At 37.5% G+C, this 17,972-nt stretch overlaps 3 protein-coding genes across 3 annotated transcripts; 1 reads left to right on the forward strand and 2 right to left on the reverse strand.

The window, feature by feature from the left end:
• The first annotated feature begins 200 nt into the window (after window positions 1-200).
• Window positions 201-734, forward strand: sprn2 (shadow of prion protein 2). The gene has a single exon (XM_041998741.1). It carries the CDS (start codon window positions 201-203, stop codon window positions 732-734), a length of 534 nt encoding a protein of 177 aa, XP_041854675.1.
• A 1,520-nt stretch (window positions 735-2,254) lies between these two features.
• Window positions 2,255-8,797, reverse strand: LOC121649541 (prisilkin-39-like). The gene is made up of 2 exons (XM_042000453.1): window positions 8,640-8,797; window positions 2,255-6,635 (listed from the first exon to the last, which is right to left on the reverse strand). Exon 2 carries the CDS (start codon window positions 6,626-6,628, stop codon window positions 5,390-5,392), a length of 1,239 nt encoding a protein of 412 aa, XP_041856387.1. The 5' UTR covers window positions 6,629-6,635; window positions 8,640-8,797; the 3' UTR covers window positions 2,255-5,389.
• A 5,371-nt stretch (window positions 8,798-14,168) lies between these two features.
• prnpb (prion protein b) lies at window positions 14,169-15,578 on the reverse strand. Its single transcript, XM_041998742.1, has one exon. The coding sequence runs from the start codon at window positions 15,576-15,578 to the stop codon at window positions 14,388-14,390; it is 1,191 nt and encodes a 396-aa protein (XP_041854676.1). The 3' UTR covers window positions 14,169-14,387.
• Between the last annotated feature and the right edge of the window lie 2,394 nt (window positions 15,579-17,972).

Raw genomic sequence — 17,972 nt, forward strand, 5'->3', positions numbered from 1 at the left:
AGCCAAAAACTGGGCCAGCTAGATTTTTCTAGCTGGAGGATCTTTTATTGTCATGTTATTACAGTTTAGAGGGTCTGTGGTTTAAAATCACAACATCATTCTAGAAAATAGATTATTGTCTTTCTAAGTTGCAGGCATCTTAATGAAAAATTCACTACTTATCTGATTTTTCTTACTTATCTCTTTATAGATTCAAAATCATGTGGGGCCTGCAAAAACTTCCCATCACGGTGGTCCTCTGTTTGCTTCTTCTTGCTTCACTGTTGCCCAGCTCTGAGGCTCGCCGTGGTCGTGGAGGAGGAGGCTTTGGCAGAGGAATGGGAGGAGGTGGCTTCAGCCGGGGATGGGGCGGTCAGGCCTATAGACCCGTCCAGAGCAGTGGTCCCAGTGCAGGAAAAATAGCCGGGGCAGCTGCTGCAGGAGCAGTAGGGGGAGCTATGCTGGGATCTGCACTGAGTCGCCCCGGGCACGGGTATGGATATGGTGGAGGTTATGGTGGATATGGTGGATACGGAGGTTATGGAGGTTATGGGGGATATGGAGGATATGGAGGGGGATTCGGCCCCTCACGATATGGCGGTGGCTATGGTTCTAGGCCTGCCTATGAGCCTGAGGGCTCTGGTGATTTGGAGTACTATACTGGAGCCTCCAGTGGCCCCATCTACAACAGCATCATTGTTGTCATTGGATCCCTAATGTCCCTGTTCATTGGCCACTGGGTGGCAGTCATGTAGAGATGGAGACAGAGACTGAAATCCCAAAAATAACCCATGACCTGACAGTAAAGCGGACTATTTTAAAGTCATATCTGGCCTAAAATATGGCTGGGAGGTTTTTCTGATATTTTAGTGGCCCTCTGTGAGGATTGGAATAGGAATTAGCAGCATGCCACCATCCTTCAGTCTGCACGTTTTCTGCTGAACACCAAAACAAAACAAGAAGAAAATCCATTTCATACATCAGAGGTCATTTGATTTAAGTCTACCTCAATAAATCATGTCAGAACAAAGTTTTTAAAAGCAGCTGCATATTTGATGCAATTGCATTTCTTAAAATATCATATTGACTTAAATTATTTTCCCAATTTTTATGTTATGTTTTGCAGTCTATCCTGCATATGGGGAAGTTTATGTTTAAGCACAGCTTGTATATAGATTGTTAAATAATTTAAAGTATATATTTTATGCTTTTTTGTAGTTTTTTATGTAAAAAAAAAAAAAAAAAGACAAATCTGCTTCTATGTTTGATGTTATTTGAATAAAAACATATTACAAATCCAAATGTTTGTGTTGAATTTATTCATACATTTTAGAGTTAATCAAGTATATCTGCAGGTAGAAAAAGGAGCTCCAGTGAACAAATGACACAAAAATGTGAAATTTTGTGGTTCAGTTCTTAACTTATGTGATCCCATGTTACATAACTTGTCCACATAATCTTATCCATCAACTTCTCAGGAATTTTTGCACATTTATCTCAACTTTTTTTTTTTCTTTTTTACTTTCACATACCTTTTATTCTATGTTGATGCATTTTGCAGCTTCTGGACAACTCTGTGGCACAAAACTGCCAATAAATCATCAACATCAATATATATAAACTACCAAACCTTCAATTGTTTTCATGATTTTAATCAAGTTTACTTACTTGAAATAATTATTAATTTTCAAAAACTCATCTAAAACTAAACATTGATTTTATTGAATTAAGATTTTTTATGTAGTGTCAAATATTCCCGCTGGGCACTTTTGTGTTCTTTTAATAAATAAAAGAATAATTCAAATAATTAAATTGGCATCTAAAGTCCTGAAAAATGATTGAATGGCATTTTTTGAGCAGGTCTGAAGTTAAGCGATTTATGGGAAAAAAAGCAGAAATTGATATTGATATATGATGATTTAATAGCAGTGTGTGTGTGTGTGTGTGTGTGTGTGTGTGTACATTTTTGCCATGAAGGTGTCCAAAGGGTAGTAAATTTAAGCAAGGCACAAAGGCAAAACAAACTTTAGACTGGCAAAAATATTCTTTTTGTGGAGTAGCGGCTTTTCTTTTTGCAGAGCCGTGATGCACAAAATTGTTTTACAAATTCTCCTGATGTCGAACGACAGCACCCTGTGTTTCTCTGTGGCTTTCCAGACGATTACAACCCATATTTATCTGTATTGGTGGACCACTACTTACTAGTGCAGCAATGCTCCACAGGCAACATTTCACATTTCATGTAATAAATCAAATATATTCACATGCAAGTTAGTAAAGTTATTAAATTTATTAGACGAGTAAAAAGTGCAAGAAGCTCTCAGGTTCTCAACAGAACAATCATCAGCACAATGGACATGTCTTCCTATAAGAAACAGGCCAGTAGGTCGTTGGCTTAAACAACCTGTTACACTGGAAGATGTTTTACCTCAGTAGTGCCCTCTAGTGGACAAAGTATAGGAATGGATGGACTGAAAAAACACTTTGTTAACCCTTTAAAATCAGAAGGTAACATTTAGGCTGAGAGGTTCATGGTTAATATTATAACTCTAATCAGCAGAGGTGTAAAACGTCTAAATTCCTTCTGTGGGTAATATTCCTGATGCAAGCCACAAATGACTTATTAAGCTGTTCATGAAGCAGGATTATCGATACATATGCATTTACAAATACATTCAAGACAAGATAATGCAGACTATGTACAGACAAATTGAAGGCACACTGTGGAGTTCTGCTTTCTTTCTTTTTACAAACCATTAGGAAGAGTCAGACAGGGCTCACATGACTGTGTTTCATTGTCAATAGTTTCAATACTTTGCTTTCCTTGGATTTCTTGTAGTAAAAGGTTATAAAAACTATATCCTATGTAGTTATTAAAATGTTTAAACTCAAAGTGCTAGAATAAAACATAGCCTGTGTATTAGAAGTGCAATGAGCCACCATAACATCCCCCATTTATTTTCTTTTCTGCCATTTTGAAGCCTCGAATTCAACATTTGACTTGCTGAGAGTAGAAAGTGATGTCTTCCCTCCTTTGAGGTCAAATCTCTACATCTTTCTAGTTGTGGAACAAAGAATCAATAGCATGCTGAATGCAGTGAATCAACCCAGCTAATGACAGCATAATTACTTTTATGTGAAATCTGTAATCTTAATACCAAATTATAGAAGTTGATGCTTTGTGAATCGTGACCAATTCGAGCCAGAGTTGTTGTGGACATGGCTTATAGTAGCCATCAGCAAAACTGCAGTTTAAAATTTGCTTTACTTTAGACAGCCAGTAAGTATGTCCTTTTTTTAAAATACAAACTGAAAATAGTGTCGCTGAGCCAATAAACATCAAGTACACGCTGCAAAGCAAACCATATTTACAAGCTTTTTTTTGTGTCTTTAGAGATGGAAACAGTTGATCAGTAATGAGGGTTCAGAAAATTTGTTTCCATGTGGAGGTTCCCACCAAATGCACAACATATAAATGTGAACAGAAAACAACTTATTGTAATACACAGCTATTGTTTCTGGTAATTAGAGGATAACATTTAACTGCACACTACACCTTATTTGGATTATCCTGAATGGGACAACAACCGTGTCAAATATTTTCCTGAGTAAGTCGTATGTGCATTATTAAGAAATTTTGAATCTGAATGATTTGCAGATTTCCAGTAAAAACTCCAGAGAGTGCCATCAACTTCTAAGACAAAAAAAATAACATAAATGACATACTGCACAGCATATAAACACAAATGATAATGTAGAGACGAACTCAGCTCAGAAATTAGTACATATGTGGTGTTTAAGAGCACTTCAATAACAAACCATTCCAGAGTGGAGACAGAGGCAAGACGCTGTATGGCAGGAAGGACAAGTAGGAAAAAAGATCAGAAAATAAACAACATAGTCAGCAAAGCACAGTTAAGACAGATGGAGAAATTATTTTAAAAGTTTGGGAAATAAGTAGTCTTCGTTTGGACCGAGTCTACTGAGTCCAAAGTAAATCATTTAAGTATAAGCATGCTCATAACAGATAATTGGCTACTGTGGTTTGACGTTTTCATAATGATAGTAGTCCACTTAAGTTGTTAATACACGAGTGATTATGATCGGTTACAATTAATCATGCTTACAATGTCTGTTTCTGTCTATAGCACTGATAAGTGACAGATTAACTGAATAAAAGACAAATGTCATCCTGAATGCCAGATTGTTAGGTGTATTACTTGTTGTTAATTTAATAAACTCTCCTCAAAGATGATTAAATTGTATCACACTTAAAGCATGTTTCTTATTTAAAAACAGCGTATTTACACCGACCAAACCATGATGCGGCTGTACCAGCCCAACAGGTGCATGTCAGCCCTCTCAAACGCTTCTTTGGGTTAAGAAGTCAAAGACCCAGGTCATCTTTCCACAAAAGATTAACAAGGAGAAAAAAACAAACAAAAAACTGAAAGATTAAAAAATAATAAAACTTGTTTACCCCAGAACACACACTACATTACCTTCAGAAATAAGCAGGGCCGCTTATCATTTCTTGAGCTACTTCAATAAAATAAGCAGATCATTTTACGGGTGTATGGTTAAGTATTAGTGTACAATGTAGAGATCATTTCTATTTTTATTTTTATTTCTTAATACAATACTGTTTGTAAAATTGCTGGATTGTTCCCTCCTTTCCTCAAATACAGAGTTCTGACATGAAGTCCACTGTTTTTTTATGTCAGTAAAGAGTCCGACATAAAACTGTTAATAAAGTTGGAACATGGAAACATACATTTGTGCAGCAGTTAGCATCACCTAACGAAGGCCAGCTCTGAATATTAGTACATGGATTACACCTGCTAGGTGTTTGAACTATGATGCTGGAATATTTCTTTGTTTTCTTATGGTTGTCATGTAAATCAGTATGTTTCAGTGAATAGTCCATGAAGCTCAATATCGACTCACTGCTAAGCCTTTTTGCCCAGTTTACAAAACTTTAAGCTGCACTAGTTCAGCCTTTAACTGTAAAACCGAATAACATATTTAATCAGCTGAAAACACCAGCAAGCAAATTTCCTTTTAACATTGCAAAGATGTTTACTACTATTCTCTGATAGCCGGTCCCAGCCTTTCTTGTGTACTATGGAATGACACTGCGTGTTGTTTGGAGTAAATCAAGTATATACAAAACTAGACAAAAATTAAATAAAAAATACAGTAAAGTACTACTCTGTTCATGGCCCAAATGGTTATGAAAATTAGCTAATAGGTTCTTGAAAGAAATGGAAATTCTATGTGAAAATATGTGGGAACCTTGTTAAATTAGGTTAATAGTAAATGTTTCCTCTCTCCCTAGTTGTTTTCCATCGATTTACTCATTTTTTATATGTTGGGACAATCTCTGTCACTTCCACTACAAATTAAGGCCTTAATGCAGCGACATTAGCATGTTGCTGTTAATCAGCATCAGTACAGTACTGAAAACTACAGCTAAATGCCCATGGAAACCCATCTTCAGTACTTGCGCCCCTCCTGTCTGTTTCATCAGGTATTTTTCGGAGTAAACCATGTACAACTCCAAACATCTCCTGACTTTCAGCTGCTCGATTAATGCTGGATAGCCAATCTCCATAATGCTGACTGTATCATCATCTTCAGCACTGTTAATGGTCGGTGAGGCTGGAGGCACAGGACTGGCTCCTGGCTGATTCGGCGGACGGGAAGACGACTGTGCAGAGGTCGATGGGTTTTCTGCTGCGCTGCTGTTAGTTTTTGTCGTGTTGTTGCTGGTGTCACTGTCTGCTGCTGAAGCCACTGTATCCGACTGTATAGTTTCAACTGAGGTTGTGGAACTGGCTTTATATTTTGGTTTTTGACTGGTTGAAGATAGAAGATCTGTTCTCTTCATGCAGGAGTCCATGTAGCTATCATAGGTATGAGGGGGTGGGTTGTACGAATAATCTCTGCTGTAGTCATTGGTGTCAGAGGACTTCGTACCATACTTCCTGTACATGTACTGGTTGTAGTAATACTCCTCCCGAGGGTTGTGGAACTGGAAGTGAGGGCGAGGGAACCTTCCTAACCCATAGCCCACGGCCATTCCTGCCACAGCCCCTCCAGCTGCTGCCATAACTGCACTGCGCCCAAACCCTTTGGATTTGGAACTGGGATAATACCCCATTGAATGGACTGACTGGGAAAATGGAGAGCCCCCCCTGGTGCCATAGCCCCCATAACCAAAACTACCACCATACTGAGGGCTCATGATTTTGTTCTTGGGATTTTGGTTGATGTATCCACCTGGATAACCTCCATAAGCAGGATAACCACCATACCCACCATGACCTCCATAACTGCCATAACCTTTATAGCTTCCATGACCTCTTCCATATGTGGAGCCTCCTCCACCCTGCTGAGGGTAACCTCGATGCCCTGCCCCACCTTGGTGGCCTCCTTGGTTGTTTTGTCCATATTGTTTGGGATATCCACTATGAGAGGTGGAGCCGTGGTTTTTGGCTGTATTTGCATGTGTGGTACCTCGGTTGGACGGAGAGGACTTCTTTGAGCTAAAGCTTTTCCCAAATCCACCTCCTTTCTTGGCCAGTAAAAAAGGGGTATGAAACAAAAGAAGTAACAGACATAGCACACCCAAGGAATTCAGCTTCATCTTCAATCTGCATGGAGAGGAAAAATAAAGTTTATGTTAATATTAAGACAGTATCACTGAGCTAATGTGCTGTTTAGCATGTTCTATTAACTCAAGCATTTCTAAGGAACATACGGCAAATATTATATTGTAGCATGCAGCTTTCCCTCTGGGTTTACTCCTGATGATGTTTTGATATTGTCGGCTCAAATTATTATCTCAATTTTATCACTAAGAGATGTTATTTCATTCTTTTAAATTGATAATTATCATCAGCACTGGTGTAACATAACACCTCAGACTTCTGTTGGGGTAAAATGGGCTGTGAAGATAGGCTTAAATGTAAAATCAAATAGTGACAAACTAGGCTTCCCACTTGTTTTAAATTATATCATTTTAACATTTTAAGATTGTACTGTATAGAGCTGTCTTGTGTCAAAGATTTTGCCTTATGCCACAGCAGTTCACACACTCACCACCTACATTTTTAGGTCCGTCTGTTCAGCTGCTTGTTAGCACAAATAGCTAATCAGCCAATCACGTGGCAGAAACTCAACTCATTTAGTTATGGCGACATGGTCAAGTCTCTTTGCTCAAGTTCAAATTGGGCATTAGAAAGGGAAAGAAAGGGGATTTGGTGTTGGTGTCAGGCTGGTTTGAAACTGTAGATAGCAAACAGTACAATGTCACACAGTGCATGTAGGAGGACTAGCACGTTTTAGGAAGATGAAAACACAAAGATTCTTAGATACTATTGCTAATACTAATCCTGGTATAGTAGGACATTAAAATGTCCCAGTGTCTTTCGTTGCCAGCACACAGCCTGTATATTTCCATATTAATTGCGTTATATTTGCATTATCAAAAATTAAGACATTAAGACCACATATCTGTATGGGCCACATTTGGTAAATTAGTGCAACAAAATTAATAATAAAAGAAAAATCTTGACAAATTTTTTTTTTTTCAACCAACACTGGAGCAAATGACAAAAATGTGATATGCTGATATGGTCACCACATTTTAGCTGCTTTAAAATATGGTGAAAAGAGTTGTCAGATACACAGTTCAGCTCTCAACTGCATTGGTGATGTCTGAAATAAAATAAAGAGGGAGCAGGGAAACCAGAACTATAATGGAATAATTGAGAAGCTGTTTTGTTTCAGTGGCTCCTGTGCCTTTGTCTGAGTTGGTTTATAATTCAATCAGCTGGACTAGATTATAGCCATAAGAAAACAGAGCTAAGGTGTCATGAAAGTACTTTTTCTCTGGCTGTCTTTTCAAAACTTTAAAATTATTCAGCTGATTGCAGTTGATTTAAAAGCATAAGAACTGCAAATCTTCAACACATGCTGAAACGGTGTCTCAATCATACAATCATCCAACAAAATAGTCTTCTTAGATTTCCTCCTTCAACCGAGGTTACACAAGGTGTTGATGGTCATGTCCAAGATAGCACCAGCATAGCGAATGGAGTGTCATTATTGTCAACATTTCCATCACAAAGGCAGCTGTGGTCCAGTCTGCAGGTGTTTCCCTTGTTAATCTGCTGGTTTTTGCAGTTGGTGTCATGCAGCAGTGACAGGTAAAAACAAAGCTGTTTTCATATAAACACAGTCAAGGGGGGGAAACAGCTATCAAACAGCCTCACATCTATGCCGCACATCAACAGCTCACTGCGACCCACCCGGGAAGTTTAGTGAGGGAGGGTGTGCATTTGATGCATTACCTCAAGATCAAGATGATAAAAAAGGAGAAAGATGTTCCGAACACTTTAATCCGGAGAGTTTATTCAATATTTCTAACGTTCCTCTGTTAATTACACATTATAGGCAGAGGTTTCCTAAATAAACTGCATTAATTTCAAATATGGCGTTTATTAATACGGCGACTTCGTTTGCATTGAGGTCTAGAAAACAGCGTGGATTTACAGTTTTTATGCGCGCAGATGGTCGCGCGAGGACCGTACACAGTGCGTTTTATTTGCCCAATGACATTTGGAAGGGTGCGGTTGTTTTAAATTCTAGCCTACCTTGAGTAACGGCTGCTTCACTGTCCCGTTTTCTCTTTATTTGCTCTCAGTTAGCCTCCAGGTGAGTGTTTGCCTCCTCGCGATGAATTTGGATGTTCCAACCGTCCGGAAGCTGCTTTCCACTAACTAAAAAACACAAGAGATGTGGGTCGCACGGAGACAGAGGATGAGGGCGGGGCTTAGCGCGACTAATTTCCCAGCATCATGCGGCTTGTGATGATGTGGAGTCGTGGAAAATCCCAATACATAAAATACACCGGTTGCATTGGGAGGAAGAGTGGAGGGGATTAAGCAGCATTTTTGTTTGTTTGTTTGTTTTGTTTTTTGTTTTTTTGTTTGTTTGTTTGTTTTATTTTTTTTACAGGTCTCGGCAGCTGGATTGGTTCCATTTTATACGGACAGTAATATTAACACGAAACACTTTTTAAAGCAATATTGTATATTGTACCATGTATCATGTAAAAGTCTTTGACCTTCTGTTCTGTATATATAAACGTAACAGGACAAGTATGAACATTTGTGTTTGGTCGATTATTCCATTGTTTTTCAAACGGATTAAGATTTATTGCTGAGGTTTACTGTTATAACGAAAACTGACCAGGAAAAAGATTAAATAGCTGCAGATTAAATAGTTATTGAAACATATGCAAACATATATGGAAATAGGGTACATAAGACTTTAGTACATTTTTTTCTTCCTTACTATTCTAACAAGTCTGAAAGTAAATATTTGGTATAAATACCTTTATTCTTTAATATAATCTGAACCCTCCTAGACACGTCTTTCTTTTATTTCTTCATGTAGTCTCTTAGTAATCGTTCTCGCAGTTTCTTGATGGACTTCCCTTCTTTGAATGGTGGTTGCTTTTTGTTTTGTTCTCTGTCAGGATGATCCCATACTGCTTCAGTGATACTGAGATCTAGGCTCTGAAGAGGAGTGGTGCCTCCTTTGGATCTATTGTCGCTAATAATTTGTCCACTCTTGTGTTATTTGGCATGCCTCACCTTCTTGTTCTCTTTCCTTAAGACAGCCACCCTTCTATGGAGATCATTTCTGATGAGGCTTCAGTGAACGAATCAGCTGAAGTTTCAGATGCATCTCTAAAGTCCTGTCAGGTGTTAACTGTTTTTTTTTTTTCGTTTTTTTTTTTTTTGTTTGTTTGTTTTGTTTTGTTTTGTTTTTGTTTGTTTGTTTGTTTGTTTTTGTTTAGCACTTTTTTCCTTTGCCATCCATTCATCTTCATTCTTCAATCCATTTTTTTCTGCATACCATGCTAAGACAGGCCAGGTTCTCAGCTAATAGCTCTTTAGGAATCATGTTGCTGATGCAAAACCACTATCTAACCTTTTGTCAAACCGTGTTGTCATTGGTATTTTTTTAAACCTGGTTGGCAATAAGTAAAATGTCCAAAGAAAAACTTTTAAAAAAAAACCTTCAGCTTTGAGAGCTGTAGCTTAAGATAAATTAAAAATATTACAGGAAAATCTGGCTCCTCAGAAGAAAAATATAGAAAAATTAATGTCATTTTCCAATTTAGAAAAATTATCCTTTGGGTAAATGACAAACCTCTCTCCTCACACTGACCTTGTGACCTCATTACTGACAATTTCAGTAGCTTACACTTGTCTAATCAAACAGTTCATCTGTATTGTTGACTGTAGGAAGATTAATTGTGATGTACACTCTAACAAAAATCTGTAAAAATAGGGCAAAATGTGCCGTAGATATTTGAAGGAATTTTCCATTTTAACTTTTTACAGTAGTTTTGCCTGTATCCATCTTGGGAACAAGGACTTCCTCTCAAATATCTGAAGATCTGTGTTCTGTGTTTGACAAGACATATCTGTTTTTTTACAGAAACATTTCTTAGAGTATAGTCAAAAGTACAGCTTGCCATGACACAAAAGCTCTTAGCTGCTCTCTGGCAGCATCACGTTTTTGTGATGCACAAAGGAAACTTGTCCTAATGAGCTATGGGAGAGGAAATGAGTGGTCATGGATGCTTTTAAGAGGTTTCCTTTTTTTCTTTTCTTTTTTTTTTTTCTTCCTTGATGCATCAATTCTGATGCTGCTGAAAACTGACAGAGATAAATTATTCAGTAAACCTAAACAAACATCAGAATTCCTTTTTAAAACTAAAAGGCAGCAAAAGCGGTAATAACACCTTAATATAGCAAACTTAATACGTAACAATAAAGACGCCAATAATGAATTATTGTTGTGATTGTAGTGGTTTCTTTAATTGTACATTTCCATTAAGGAGTCTGTCTGTTTCACATCCATTTGAAGGTGTTGTCAACAGAAAAAATGTGACACGACATTTTAAAAACTTAGTTTTAACCATTTTAATTCGAGTTTAAAGTGGATAACAAATTAAATGGAAGGAATAATACATGAAGAAACTTGTTTGCAGATCACACATCACAAAAGAGGAGTCAGTTTCATAATTACATAAAGGTGTGATTATACTTAAAAGTTGTTGAAACTGGTGCATACACATCGTCATAGATCAATTCATAATACTCTTACCACATGTTATATTTGCTCCTTTCTGTTTTTTTTTTTTTTTTATCATACAGCTCTTTTAATAAAATCAGTACACATCCAAACTAACATCAATCCATAATAGTGAAAAATGTATTTACAAAAATTCAGCTCTGTGACAGAGCCTGCTCTAACACCAGAGTGCAAACGAATCTCCTCAACACTCACACTGGTCAGATTTCCTGAATAAATAAAAGAAGAGGCCAAGTCTACAGCTGTCTGTGAGGCACTATGGTGCTCTTATAGAGCGTGTGCAGTTTTCTCCATGCCATGAGCTAAATGCTGACAAGTTCATGTGTACATATTACTATGTTCACAGTCTTAAGTAACCAGGTTAGCCTAAGTCTGTAAGTGTTTCTGCAATGGTAGCTGACCTGATAATTACATCTGATGAAAAACTGTTCACTATACAAGCACATGTCAAACTGATTATGACCCAATGTATAAAAATGTGTTCATTTTTAATATGACAGCACAATGTTTAAAAAAGATAGCACAGGGCATGTTTACCCTATATTGTATCTCTTCTTCTTTTAACACTATTTGGAAAGAGATGCATATATATATATTCTTGATTGATACATATAAGATGCCTCAGCAGTGTTTTGATTTCAGTAAATTATTATGGTAACGCATGCAGAACACACAACAACGGCTTGGCATTATTTTTGGTTAAATAACGAAGACTCTTCCTGAAAAAGATTTTGTCTGGATGCCAGCCCATGCTGCCTAGAAGCCTGTATATTTTGTGTCACATTAAAGCCTGCACACATGTGCAAGTTAGCCATACCATCCATCCATCCTCTATACAGCTTAGTCCAGTTCAGGGTCACGAGGGGCTGGAGCCTATCACAGAAATTAGCAGGCAAGAGGCAGGGTACACACTGGACAGTTCACCAGTCCATTACAGAGTTATCTGTACTATTTGCAAGACAATCTTTCTTTTATGACATCGTTGCTAAGAACAGCAATAATGCTTGTGCCTTGTTCATTACTGTTGACAGGCTAACTAAATCTCCAGTGTCAGTAACACCAGAACTTCTATCCAACCGACCCTGTGATGAATTTGCTTCTTTCTTTACTGACAAAATTCAGAAAAACAGGCAGTCAGCCAGCGCTTCCATGTCAGGGGCCGGACATATGTCCCTGTGTCCACTCAGAGACATGAACACCATGACTCACTTTTCTACTATCAGTCCTAAAAACCTGAATGAGATCCAGGCTACAGCTACAGGTCGATATCAAACCTTCCCTTTCTTAGTAAGATAATAGAAAATGCTCTTTCAACAGCTGCACAACTTCCTGACATTAAATAACTGTGTTTTTTTTCTAGTTAAGGTCTTTAATGCCATCCACTTGAGCACAGATAGTGGAACCATTTCAGTCCTGGTACTACTAGATCTCAGTGTTGCATTTGACACGGTTAACCATAACATCTTACTAGACTAGCTTAAAACCTGGGTAGGACTTTTTTAATTGGTTTGAGTAAAAGACAGGAACTACTTTGTGTTGATAGACAACCATAAATCAAAACTAAAGTAACCTGTGTAATTCCTCAAGGCTCCATCCTAGAGCCACTGCTGTTTAACATCGACATGTTGCCACTCGCTCAGATTATGAGACTACAGTACGATCCAAACTCTGATCAACTGCATCAATCAAATAAAAGACTGGATGTGCCAGAACGCCTTCAGCTAAATGAAGACAAAACTGAAAAAATAGTTTTTGGTGCCAAGGAAGAAAGATTAAAAGTCAGTATTCAGCTTCAAACAGCAAAGTTCAAAACTAACAATCAAGCCAGAAATCTGGGAGCTGTCATGGACTCAGACCTGAATTTTAGCAGTTATATTAATACAGTTTCAAAATCAGCCTATTATCACTTAAAGAACATATCAAGGATTAAAGGACTGATGACACAGAAAGATTTAGAAAAACTTGTGCATGCATTTATCTTTAGATAGGACTACTGTAATGCTGTCCACACAGGTCTCCCTAAAAAGTCCATCAGACAGCTGCAGTTAGTCCAGAACGCTGCTGCTCGAGTCCTCACTACCAGGAAAGTAGATCCTAGATCTCCAGTCCTCAGATCTTTACACTGGCTTCCTGTCTGTCAAAGAATGTACTTCAAAATCCTGCTGTTAGTTTACAAAGCAATGAATGGTTTAGGACCAAAATACATTCGGGGTCTTCTGGTTCGTTATGAACCAACCAGATCCCTCAGATCATCGGGGTCAGGTCTACTTTCTGTTCCCAGAGTCAGAACTAAACATGGAGAAGCATTGTTCAGCTTTTATGCTCCTCACATGTGGAACAAACTCCCAGAAAACTGCAGGTCTGCTGAAACTCTCAACAGTTTTAAATCAATGATTAAAACTTTTCTATTTGCTGCCTTTTATCAAAACAACTGTTAAATTCCCCACACTAGAACTTTATTTCTTGCATTTTATTTATTTTATGTTAGCTTTTTCTTTCTGTTTATATTTAATTTCTTTTATTTCTTTTAAAGTTTGTTTTTGATGCACTTGTTATTGCTTCCTGCACCCCTCTGTAATGCTTTTAATGTTTCATATAAAGCCCTTTGAATTGTTTTGTACATGAAATGTGCTATACAATGAACTTGCCTTGCTTTGCCTAATTCACTCCCATACTGCCAGAGAAGTTGAATTTTGAATTGTGTGGTGATAAGAAGCAGGAGAAGACCCTTCCTGTTTATATAAAGCACTTTGAATGGTCTTGTACAAGAAATGTGCTATACAAATAAATGTGCCTTGCCTTGCCTAGAGGACACATCTTCCATTATACCCTCAAAAAAGTTCTTTTTTTAATTCTTCGAACCATAGGACAGTTTTCCACTTCACCTCAGTTATTCATATATATATATATATATATATATATATATATATATATATATATATATATATATATATATATATATATATATATATATATATATATATATATATATATATCAAGGTTACATCCTTTCTCTTTCAAATTGGAGATATAATACCAACTGTTTTGGAAATAAAGTTTTTTAAAAATCTGTCCAAAGCTCATATCACTACTCATGCAGATGGCATTGATATGTTTAAGGCGGTGAACCTAATAACTGATGCCTCTGTCCCAAGAGCGTCTTTACTGTACTGTTTTGTACCTTATATCTGTAATGTATTTCTCCATCACTTCACAGTTAATGAAGCTCTTCAGTGTAACAGCATCAACATGTTGCTGTTCAGCAGCATCAGCATAGAGCTGATGAGCACAGTTAAAAGCCCTCGCATGCTCATCTCCAGTCCATGCACCCCACTGCTGGTGCTGGTCTTTTTCTTCAGGTACTTTTCAGAATAGACAATGTAAAGCTCTGTACACCTCTTGACCTTTATTTGTCTGATCAGTTCTGGATAGCCAATTTCCACAATGCTGACTGTATCATCATCATCATCTTTTTGGAGAATCGGTGAAGCTGTTGGAGGTGCAGGATTGACCTCAGACTTATTCATAGGGTGGGAAGTTGAGGGTGTTGTGGATGACAAGTTTACTGCAACAGTGTTGTTATTTGTGTTGCTGCCACTGCCAGTAACTTGTGCAGACGTAGTCATGGCTTTTACAGTGGTGGTTGTGGAAGTTTTACTTGTAGTGACTGCTGGTCTATTCTCTGACTTTCGATTACTGTCAGGCAGGAGGTCTGCTCTCTTCATGCAGGAGGCCATGTAGCTGTCAAAGGTCTCAGGGGATTGGCTGTATTTATAGTCTCTGCTGTAGTCTTTGCTATCGGTAGACTTCACCCCATATTTCCTGTACATGTAGTAGTTGTAGAAGTACTCCTCTTGGGGGCTGTGGAAGTGGAAATTAGGATGAGGGAACCTTCCCAAACCATAGCCTAAAGCCATTCCTGCCATAGCGCCTCCAGCTGCTGCCATTACTGCAGTTCGTCCAAACCCTCTTGATTTATCAGATGGCACATATCCCATTGCCTGAACTGAGTGAGAGAAGGGAGAGCCACCGCCACCTCCATGGCCCCCATAGCCAAAGCTGCCACCATAGTGAGGGCTCAAGATTCTGTTGTTTGGGTTGTAATTAATGTAACTACCTGGATAATTTCCATAACTGCCATAACTCCCTCCATAGCCTCCCTGGTTCAGGTATCCCCCTGGTCTGCCTGGATTTTGAGGATAGCCTCCAGCTGGTTGCCGAGGGTAACCTCCTTGATTGTACTGTGGCTGTTTAGCTTTTGTAAGGATTGAATCTTTAGTCTTAGAGTCCAGATTAGTTTTCGTTTTTGGAGGCTTCTTTAATATTTTCTTTAAAAGACTGCCTGTTTTTCCAGCCAGTGAGAAATGAAGGTGAACCAAAAGAAGAGACAGACACAAGACGGCTGTTGCAGTCAACTTCATCGTTGTTCTGCAGACAAAGAACAAAGAAATGCAAATTTATCAACAAGTAGTCAAAATATGAGAAAATGTAAATGTTATTTAATCATTTATAATATACAGGTATATATGTTTTTTTCTCTCTAGCTAGAAAGACTCAGCCAAACATATTGAAGCTCTATTAACTTTTTAACTTTATACTCTGGAGCTTTGCTGTAAAGATTCTGGCAATTAATGAATATGAAGCAATGAATATGTGTATATGGTAAAAGGTATGTGCACTTTTATAGGGAAGCTTTTACATAATTGAGAATTAAGAACATTTTTCCAGCATACCTAACTAAAAACACTAAACATCCATATACCATACCATTTTATTTCTAAAGCACTTTAAAAAAAACAATATAACAGTTAACCAAAGTGCTGTACAAAAAATTTAAAAAGAGAGAAAAAAGCATAAAAACAGCACAGATAAAGAACAGGGATAAAAATGCAAATTAAATTAAATAGAACAATATTAAACATCCATGAGAACATAAAGCTATATTTTTCCTCTGATGAACAGTACATTGCTTCTCTGGGTTTTTATAGCACAGGCAAAGTGTGCAAAGTTGTTATGACCCATAGAGGCATAACAACCACATTTAAAGGAAATGCCAATCCTTTCAGACGTGAACTCCTTGCCAAAAAGGAAAAACTGAAAAGCTAACAGGGTTACGATGTTTATATGCCAAATATCACTGTGCTTCTTCAAAGTTTGTGACCTTTTCTGAATTCTCTGTATTCTTGCATAAATATCCTAAAATAAGTATGAAGCCTTAAAGGAGATGAGGTCAGTCCAGTTACAAAAGTGAGTAGGTTATTTAATTATAGTGTAAAAAGATCCATTATTACATTTAAATCAGTGGAAATAGCATCTAAATTTGACATATTTGGTGATTCCTGTTATGTAGCAGCAGCTGCAGATAACCCATTAGTTCATTTACATTTCATTTCTCAAGTACAGAAGATAAGTTTTTCAGACACAAATGCATCAAAGTTGGCCCATTTACTTTCCCCAAACTTGATGCTTCACATTGAAACTAAAACATTTTTTTTAATCTCTTTGATCTAGAACATTTTTTCCCCATAGCCTTCTGGATTTTCCTCGTGATATTTCCTCGTAATAAAATGCATTGATGAAAGCAGGGACTTTCTGCTTGTTGTGTCATCCTGCACATACTTGTTGTCCAGTGAGTTTAGCAATAAAAACATTGACACCGGCTTTTGTATCAGGCTTTTTGTTCTTCCAGATTTCCCAGTGGGATCTAGGAGAGTAACTTATGTTTTACTCTTTCTTGCTTACCCACTCCTAAGAAAAATATTTCCAAAAAAAACATCTCTTTACTTTTAGGACCTCTATGAAAATGTGTATATTTTTTATATTTATGTGGAAATATACAACATATTTGTTCATATACTGTATATTTTGACTATCTTGGATTCAACTCACATTAGATGTACTTTTGAAGCACAATAACCCAGACTTTTTACAATTAAACTAAATTTACTTCCCATCATTTTACATATACAGCTCTGCTCTGCTATGCTTTTCTTTGCTTTCTGTAACAACCTTTACATGATTAACACATGCTTCTTTAAAGCTTTCTCTTTAACACACCTTGCACTATTAGCTGAAAATTATACCACTTTTACTAAAGAGCTAAGACTATAATGTTTTAGTGTTCTTTGCTTGAGAATACATGATAGAGGATCAAAAACTAGAACGTTACCACTTATGACAAGCCCCATGTGTTTTGCAGCACACAGTGCAGCCCACCTGTCACCAATATGAAGCTGGCATGCTCAAAATAGTACAGTCCTTCAGACTCAATGCAGGCAGCCGCACGTCAACAACACATCTACAACACCTACTGGAAAAACATCTTCAGTATCTTCAAAACACAAATACTGTTAAAAGAAGCTAGTGCCAATCAAGCCAGCTGTTTTAGAACCAAACAGTGAGAACATTTAGAGCCAAACATTCATAAACACAGGACTACATAAACTGACCTTCAGTGTGTCCACTGTGGGTGCTGTCTGACCCCTCCTCCTATTCCTCGTCCCCCTTGTGGGGTAAAATTTCAGCCCCTCCTGCCCTTCACTATCTGCTAACATAAACTCAGATGAAGACACAAAACACACGTACATGTAAGAATTTTAGCAATAATGATATATTTAGGTTGGAGGGGATTTAACAACAACATACATAACATCTTTTTAAGTTTCACACAACGTTAGCACAGAATGAGCAAGAGTAAGTATAAATCTTAAATCATTGCTGTCATGACTTTTGAGGAGCATCTAAACCTGAAATATCATATTTGTGTAGTTCTGCCAGACAATATCTCGTTATAGCCAGTAAAGAATAAAGATGCA

The sequence above is a fragment of the Melanotaenia boesemani genome, chromosome 11, assembly GCF_017639745.1.
Source record: "Melanotaenia boesemani isolate fMelBoe1 chromosome 11, fMelBoe1.pri, whole genome shotgun sequence".
Classification (NCBI taxonomy): domain Eukaryota; kingdom Metazoa; phylum Chordata; class Actinopteri; order Atheriniformes; family Melanotaeniidae; genus Melanotaenia; species Melanotaenia boesemani.

Coding starts and splice junctions, on each gene's coding strand:
- sprn2 (XM_041998741.1), top strand. CDS start 201: ATGTGGGGCCTGCAAAAACTTCCCATCACGGTGGTCCTCTGTTTGCTT.
- LOC121649541 (XM_042000453.1), bottom strand. CDS start 6,628: ATGAAGCTGAATTCCTTGGGTGTGCTATGTCTGTTACTTCTTTTGTTT.
- prnpb (XM_041998742.1), bottom strand. CDS start 15,578: ATGAAGTTGACTGCAACAGCCGTCTTGTGTCTGTCTCTTCTTTTGGTT.